The 8688-nt window shown below is 32.7% G+C and overlaps 1 protein-coding gene across 2 annotated transcripts; it reads left to right on the top strand.

Moving 5' to 3' along the window:
* The first annotated feature begins 1407 nt into the window (after nucleotides 1-1407).
* Nucleotides 1408-8209, top strand: LOC107403268 (bZIP transcription factor 16). Of its 2 annotated transcripts, none has more exons than XM_048463668.2 (13): nucleotides 1408-1802; nucleotides 2228-2337; nucleotides 2436-2492; nucleotides 2596-2670; nucleotides 2900-2986; nucleotides 3099-3158; nucleotides 3295-3467; nucleotides 4052-4106; nucleotides 4969-5011; nucleotides 5213-5370; nucleotides 6819-6896; nucleotides 7000-7125; nucleotides 7750-8209. In XM_048463668.2, the coding sequence occupies exons 2-13, from the start codon at nucleotides 2263-2265 to the stop codon at nucleotides 7864-7866; spliced, it is 1104 nt and encodes a 367-aa protein (XP_048319625.1). In that variant the 5' UTR covers nucleotides 1408-1802; nucleotides 2228-2262; the 3' UTR covers nucleotides 7867-8209. The 2 variants fall into 2 exon arrangements, with proteins under 2 accessions (XP_048319625.1, XP_048319624.1); XM_048463667.2 differs by having other exon boundaries at nucleotides 1409-1802; nucleotides 5087-5370.
* Nucleotides 8210-8688: the final 479 nt, after the last annotated feature.

The raw sequence follows: 8688 nt of genomic DNA, 5'->3' as shown, positions 1-8688 counted from the left end.
CGTACCAAAACATATGGATTAAAGAAAACCTGTTCGAATTTGGTTATCTTGAGACTTTAGAGTTGAGAGGAAATTTTAAATGCAAGGAAATAATCAAGTTTCATCTTGAATATCCAAAAACTTTGGAGTTAGAGCATACAAATTTTAGTAAGGTTGAGGTTGAGATTGAATTTGGTATACTTTTTTTTTTTTTTTTTCTTTTCCAAGTACTTTGGAGTTAATTATTTTATTACCAAATATTTTTATATTTCGATTAACTGTGTTCAAATTCTAATTAACCAATTTTATCAAATGTTTTTTTATTATATACCGTGGAATATGTAGTTTCAGTATAAGGATGCGAATATAGAGAGTTGGATACATGGCTTGATAGAAGTGAAAGTGGAGAACTTTGATGATGAAGAAAGGACTATTTTGGAAAATTATTTTCTTAAAATTTTACAGAATAATGAGTTTATTTTTAGTTATACATAGTTTGTCTTCAGAAATTTGATTTAATTATGTAATAAAAACAGTGAATTATTAAATAAGTACTCTTTTTGATGGTGAAGGAATCAATTTATCTTTTTATTTTATTTTATTTTATTTATATGGGTGAATGAAAGAAGGAAGTAATTCATCACTAAATATATATATATATATATATACACTCCAGTTGGTTTCTTTTACATATATCATTAAAAAATAGTAAATAGTAGAATAATATTGTGTACTTATTTTCTGTTGAAGGATAGTTTTTATAATTTTGACAAATATCAATGATGCTCAATGCATTTTGTCCATTCATAAAAAAAATAAAAAAATAAAAGGAATTTTGTCCTTTATTAATGTAAAAAAAGTATTAAATTGTTGACATGCAAATTGTGTGTTTCCTTTTTCTAGTACAATAAGATAAATAAGAATAAGATTTTTTTTAAAAAAAAAAAAGAAAAAAGGTGGGTTTGGTTTGAAGATTAACAGGGCCCAATTACATGGGGCTGGGCTTCAGACAAATGCTGAATTACTATGGGCACTTCCCGTAACAAAAATTAAGGAAAACAAAAATTATTTTTATTTTTAATTTGTTTTAAAAGAAAAATAACCTGTTTACTATTGTTTTCTATTCTATAAAATAAAAAATTATTTTTAAAATAAAAAATTATCAATTTAATCATCAGTTTTTAAAAATAATATTAAAACATAAATTTAAAAAAATAAAATTTAAAAAATATTATAATGATATTTTTTTTATATTTTAATTTTAAAATTTTAAAAATTTTAATTTTTAAAAATAAATAAAAACAGTTTTTTAAAAATAATATTTTAAAAATAAAAAACAGAAAATATAATTTTTTTTTTTTTTTTAACAATTAGAAGGTGCGTGCAAAATAGAAATAGAAATAGAAAAAAGACAGAAAATAAAAAATGGAAATAGCTAAAGGGAATGGAAAATCACGTAGACAGCGTCACCGTACGACGACCCACAGGATCGGCTCCCTGAACCCACTCTCTCTCTCTCTCTCTCTCTCTCTACCCCCAAACCCTAATTTTTTTCAATTCCCAATTTTCGATTCCCAAATTTCTGATCTCTCTCAATTTCTTCTTCTTCTTCTTCTTCTCCCGCTTTCTCATCCCTGCTCAATTTTCAGAATGGTCACAAAATAACCTTTTTCTTGCCCTAGCTTTTATTTATTATTATTTTATATTTTCTCGTGCATTTTGTTTTGCTCCTCCAAGTCAAGCTTTGGTTTTAGCTATTTCACAGCAGCGCCGGCTCTTTCATCTTTCTTCTCTCTGATCAAATTCCGATTTCATCTCAAGAGGTAATCGGAATTCTGTTATTTACGTATGTTATGTATGTATATCTTATTCTACAACCTTAATTCGTTGTTTGAATTTGTTTCTAGTTTCTTAGGGTTTCGATTTCTTTCATGTCTGTACGGTCGTTTAGATATATATATAATGTTTATAGCCTGCTTGATTTTTCATTCTTTTGGAACTGGTAGAGGATGACTTTCATTTTTGGTGAATAATGCGTCAAATTGAATAAATTATAGGGATTGTATCGTTTTCATTGTACTAGTCCTACGTAAAATAATGAGAATTGGGAGTTTTCTTCTTCTTCATCTTCATTTTTTTTATTTGTCTTGTTCTTGTAACACTGGAAATATATATATATATATATATACGTATATATATTAAACTTTTTTTGAGGAAGTAATGACGCAAGTAGTGTTTTGACTTGTAGGATGGTTTGAAGGGTTTCTGGAAGGTGTTCGGATAATGGGTAGCAGCGAGATGGATAAACCAGCTAAAGAAAAAGAGAAGGATTCGAAGACTGCGCCTACTACTACACAGGTCTAGTTGTGTCTCTTTCGCTGACTGCGATATAAATTGAAGTGCTCTCACCATGGGCTGTGTTACTAAAACTTTCTTGTTATTTTTATGTACTGCAGGAGCAGTCTTCCGCAACGAGTACTGGTGCAGTTAATGCTGATTGGTCGGGGTTTCAGGTTATATAGCGATGATCCTGTATTTTTTAGATTTATTGATATCGTTTCAGTTACCTTTAATTTTCTTTGTTTTTTGGTTGTGGATTTATTATTTCATTAACAGGCATATTCTCCTATACCTCCACCTGGGTTCTTGGCATCAAGTCCCCAGGCTCACCCATATATGTGGGGAGTTCAGGTATATTATTATTATTATTATTTTTTTTTTTTTGGTCGGAAAAAAATTGTGAAATATAGTTATTTTTTTAAGTAATTGCTTTTGCTTATTTCAAGCAACTTTTCGCAGCAATACCAAACTGTTGTTCAATGCTGTTGTTGACAATAACATTTGAATAGCCATACTGTTATCAAAGAGAGTCTAGGCCACCTATTATTGTTAATTTTCTAATATTGATATATTTTTGCAGCATATTATGCCTCCATATGGTACCCCTCCTCATCCATATGTAGCAATGTATCCCCATGGTGTATATGCCCACCCATCCATGCCTCCGGTATATATATGTGTATATATGTTTTTATTATTATTGTTATTCACTTGCATTTATGAATTTTTCACTCTACTAAGATTTTCTATATGCCATTAACCATGTTCTTTAATCTCAGGGGTCTTATCCTTTTAGCCCTTTTGCTATGCCTTCACCAAATGGCATTGCTGAGGCTTCGGTGAGTACTATATTCTATGTTATATATATATATATATATATATATTTCCTTTTAATCTAAACATTATATTTTTTGTTAAATGACATGATTTTGCTCATTTGAAGAGATGACACTTAGCATGTAAATTTGCATGCAGGGTAACACAACACCTGGCAGCATGGAAGCAGATGGCAGGCCGACTGAGGTAAAGGAAAAGTTGCCCATTAAAAGATCAAAAGGAAGCTTGGGCAGTTTAAATATGATTACGGGGAAGAATAATGAACATGGTAAAACATCAGGAGCCTCTGCTAATGGAGCTTATTCTAAAAGGTATGGTGGATATGCCAAAAAATGCTTTGGTAGCTGATGTTAGTGATAATACGTGTTGGCCTCTGCATTAAGGGTGGTTATAAAATATGGTGGTATGGGTTTAAATTATTGGCGTTTCAGATTGGAAAAAAGTGAGGGAAATTGGGAAGGTGTTAGTGGGAGCAACTACAGTTAGAAGAACTCTATTGTAAAGTAAAGGCAGGCCAGTAACTCGGAAAGCTCTCTCTTTATGGAACTTCCTGGTTGATATTTTACCTTGTAATTGGTCCTTTTTCAATAATTAATTTAAAAATATGTTTCTGTGAAACTTATACTTAACTGGCCATACAATTACTAGTGAACTCTGTATGGTGGGTTGGTTTAGATAATTATTATGAATGAGGCCTAAGAAATAGTATATGGCTATTCCTAATGACTTCAGATGATCAAGATCATGACTTGATATACTGCCAAGGTGGACGTTTCATTACCACCTAATTGAATATGTGTTTTAACTATGCCATCTCTCATTTTGGTGCGTTGTTAATACTGATCTTCATTTCCTTTCTACCTTTGCTAATACTTTGATGAACCTGGATTTGCAGTGCTGAGAGTGGAAGTGAAGGAACAAGTGATGGAAGCGATGTAAACTCGCAGGATGTGAGTGCCTTACCATTTAAGTTGATTATTGGACACATGCCTTTCCAGACTTGAATGTTTGTATTTTGAGTTGTGTTGTTGAGTGTTGTTATGCTTTATGCTCTATACTCCTTGCTCACTGTTTTACATTTTAAAACATGGGAAAGCTACGAGTATACCTAATTTATTGGACAGTATCTTTTGGGCCTGTTGCTCATATATCCATTTAGATTTTACTTTATTCTGGTAAGATTGGAAGGAATTAGCTTATCCTAGCCCAAAATGCTTTGTATGGATGTGTCTTTTGTTAATTTTACTTTGCCTCATCAGTTCTTAGATATATGTCTGAGTGTTGTCTTATAACCAACAACCAGTATATTGAAGAACAAAGAAATTTAAGAATTTCCTTTTAACAATGATAATTGGGTCAAAAGTGAAGTATCCTAGTATGTGATCAGGCATTGCTGCTAAAACAATGAGGCAATTCATAATTCATCTTGTAAAAATGTGTTTCATCTACTTGTTATGCTTGGCAGGTGTTCTGTGTGTTTGTTTTCTAATGTTAAATTTTCTTCTTGCTAATATTAGCATACTACATTTTTCCTAGTTAGTTTGGTAAATGTGATGGGTACGATGTGAATGATATGGACCGATAGAATTTTTAGAGTGGAATAAGTAAGTGAAACTGGTAATATATATGCAGACTTTTTAGTAGAAGTATATGAGACCATTGATAGTAAGTCGAATATTATACTTATGCTTCCCTAATCGCCTCTTTATCTGGCCTAGGTTAGTGAGAAGGGCATTTTGCTTTCTTTTTTTAATAAATGGATTAAAACTTATTATTTATACTCATTTTATCTTATTTGATTGACCTTTATAGGATTCTCAATTGAAGTCGGGATGTGGGCAAGATTCTCTTGAAGGTTAGATTATGTATCCTCTGATTTGCTTCTTTTATACGGTGATATGTGCTAACAATTTCTATACTCTTATTGTAGGTGATCCATCTCAGAATGGCAATTCTGTGCATGGTCCTCAGAATGGAGGACCAAATACTCCTCATTCAATGATTAACCAAACAATGGCTATCATGCCAATAACAGCAGCTGCTGCTCCTGGTGCAGTTCCAGGTCCTGCAACAAACTTAAATATTGGAATGGACTATTGGAGTGCTCAAGCAGCATCCCCTATCCCTGCAATGCGTGGGAAGGTTCCTTCTACTCCAGTTGCTGGAGGAATAGTTACTGCTGGATCTCGTGATAGTGCACAGCTTTGGCTGCAGGTTTATTGTAGTTCTTAAGTTATTGCTTTTAAGCTTTAATTGTTTGTTATGCTGGTTTTATGTACATATCTGGTCTATTTTCTATAGGCTTAAGGTTTTTGAATTCTTAATTTACTTAACAGCTGCATATTAGATTACTTCACTTGGTTGGTTGTCATGGTTGAGTTTCAAATTGAGAAGGAGAAAATAATACTAGATATTTTGAACATCTTGATATTGTTATTTGGCTCCATCTATTATTCTTTGTTACAAAATCGTTGGACAGTGATAATTCCCTTTGAAGGCTGAAGTTCAAACTGTTAGGTTGCATTATTCTGAAACTTGGTGCCTGCATATGCTATTTAGTAGGGTTTAGTTATTGAGATCAATTTTATCACTTTGTTGTATTGTGATATGGGTATGTGAAAATTGTTTTCTGAGTATGGTTTTAGCTGGGTTAATGGAAGAGGTATTATCAATTGAAATTGCACCAATCTAAATGGAGAGATACTTTGCTTAAGGACTTGCATTTCTAAATATTGACCAGTATTGCTCTATTGAGGCCCATCTTCCATTAACTCACAGCTGTTAAATGCATTACGTGTCCTGTTCTGTTTCGATGTAGGTACTTCAATGAAAATATTAAAGTGGAATTCCTTTTTAGGGGAAGGGCATAGTAAATCAATGTTTTCTGTAGATATTTCAAGTAGACATTTTTTTTAGGTAAAGCAGTGGTTTTCTATTTCATAAAGAGAATGTTACATAGGAGCCAAACGAAGATTAGATTCACAAGCAAAAAAAAAAGCAACATGATACAACTGTACCCTCGTTTATAGCTTCAGATATGATGCTTCAAACCCCAAAGGACAACTACTGTTTTGAGTAATAGGACTGGAATGAGTGTTTGTGAACCTTAGGTATGTTTGCTATTGATGTTATTTGGGTGGTAAATTGCTACTTGTCAGTTAGAAGGAGTGAGTAGTGTCCTATACTTAGTAGGTTTTACTGCAGATCCACCTCAACTTTTTGTACGTGCGATATCCTTTCATATTGAATATAGAACTGATAAAATCTCACTCCAGTGAAGTTATGTTATTTAGCCCTATGTCGCTGATGCCTGTCACTGATGCATTCTTTGATCAACAATAAATGCAAGTTTAATGAATGATTTCAGTTTTGTATCGTACCTAATATACAACTTCTGTGCAATAGCCATTAAATATATTATTGGATTTTCTTGTTTCTTGGTCTTCTCTTGTTACACTAGCTCTGATTTTTAGGTTTGATTCCCTCTCTCTCTTATGCATGCAACTTCACGTTTCTTCTGTAGTTATCACCTAGGCTCTTGTTTATGGTTTTGAGTTGGAATAACTTGAATTGCATGAGCTGTACTTAATTCTTTCATTCTCAAATAAATCATTCTTTATATGTAATGTGAGTTTACTGATGTACTGTTTATTTGGATTCAGGACGAAAGGGAGCTTAAAAGACAGAGAAGGAAGCAATCAAATAGAGAATCTGCTCGTCGGTCTAGGTTGCGTAAACAGGTAAATGATGTGGCTTTTTAAATCTGTAAGTTCTATGTGGTTTCTTTGCGTCGCCTGCATCCATGTGACCTCATAAGTAATGCGAGGGTCCTTTTTGGCTTAGGCGGAATGTGATGAGCTGGCCCAGCGAGCAGAAGCTTTAAAAGAAGAAAATGCCAATCTTAGATCGGAAGTCAACCGGATCAGGAGTGAGTATGAGCAGCTTCTTTCAGAGAATGCTTCTCTCAAGGTGATGTTTTAGTATTTAATTAGTTGCACAATCCATATTGTCCTTTCCTCATCTCATATGAATCCCATTTGTGCACAACTTTATGTCACTAAAAGAGTAGTTCATATTTCAGTCATGTGTTAAGAAATGGATTGAAGTTAACATAGTTCATCTGTAACTTAGTGAACTGAAATCCAGGATCATCCGATTTAAAACATGATACATTGTCATTCTTCCAATACACTAAACTGGTGATACGAAGATTTCATGTTCTTATCATATTGGTCCTATATTAAAGTACATAATATATTAAATTTAATCTACATTAGTGTGTAGTTTTTGGGTAGGAACAAGCAAGCTTGTAGCCCAAAAGTCAAAACAACCTCATGACATTGTAATTCATAATGGAATAAGCTATGCAAGTGGTGTATAACTTGGGCTTTGCTACGGCATTTGTTTGGGACGAGTGGAGTACCATGTAGAAAGAATGGGTATTATAACTCATGAAATGAAAGGGAATGAAACATTCTGTTCTGCTTGTCTCCCAAAATATATAAATAAGAGGAAAGCTCTCATCCTTCATGATTTTTGTGCTTAAATCAGCTGTTAGTCAAATGTATTTTTTTGAAAACTTTGTTTCTGCAGGAGAGGCTTGGCGAAGTTCCTGCACACGATGATTTACGATCCAGCAGGAATGATCAACATTTGAGTAATGATGCTCAGCAAACTGGTTCGCAAACGGAAATGTCCAGTGATCGTTAGATCTGGTAACCCTTGTTACATGCAGCTCAAAAGGAGCAATAACCTAACCATTTAGCAACAGAATTTTTATCTGCATAGCTTGTAGTTTGACTTTTATTAAAAAAGTTAACCTTGATAGTTTTAGGATATGTTTATTTTCGGTATCACCCCTTATTATGATTCGGCCTTATCTTAATTAGTCGATGCCCGTTGGATGATATGTAGAGTGTGAAATTCATGTTATATACCCCTGTTTGTTGCAAAAAAGAAAAAAAGGGTGGTATTCATACTTAAATGTATTTTATGGTTGATGAATGCACAGTTTGGGAAGAATTGTTTTTAACTCCCAAGCATATTCTATAAAGTTTGGTCGCACGCTTTTTTAATTTTCAATAATTTCTTTTTGAGATGTCAAAAGTAGTTAATTTATTCCATATAGCTAAATCAGACAAGAAAATAAAGTCCAGCATGATTATGAGAGTCGGTTAGTGGCCTGTTTAATATTTATAGGATCTAGGGGAAATTGAAATGTACAAATTCACGTATAAGACTCTAGATTGAATATCATCCATAATATCCTCCACTAAAAGTTTTTCTACTCTTGAATCTTTCTGGGATATGTCTTATTGGAAATCAGAAACCTTTTCAATCCGAGGGTTTTTATCCTCCCACTAACATCTACATAGTAATTAGATGTAGAATGGCAAAAGAAAAATAAAATACAATATTTTCGTTTGGAAAAAATATATTTATTGGCTTTGTGAAAATGGTTAAGGTCTATCCAAATTTAAAAAAAAAAAAAAATTAAAAAAATAACTGATGTAAAAAGATGAAAAAATGTCA

This window comes from Ziziphus jujuba, chromosome 6, assembly GCF_031755915.1.
Source record: "Ziziphus jujuba cultivar Dongzao chromosome 6, ASM3175591v1".
In the NCBI taxonomy this organism is placed as follows: Eukaryota; Viridiplantae; Streptophyta; class Magnoliopsida; order Rosales; family Rhamnaceae; genus Ziziphus; species Ziziphus jujuba.
Note: the sequence above shows the minus strand (reverse complement) of the source record. Positions and strands in the feature narration are given on the sequence as shown.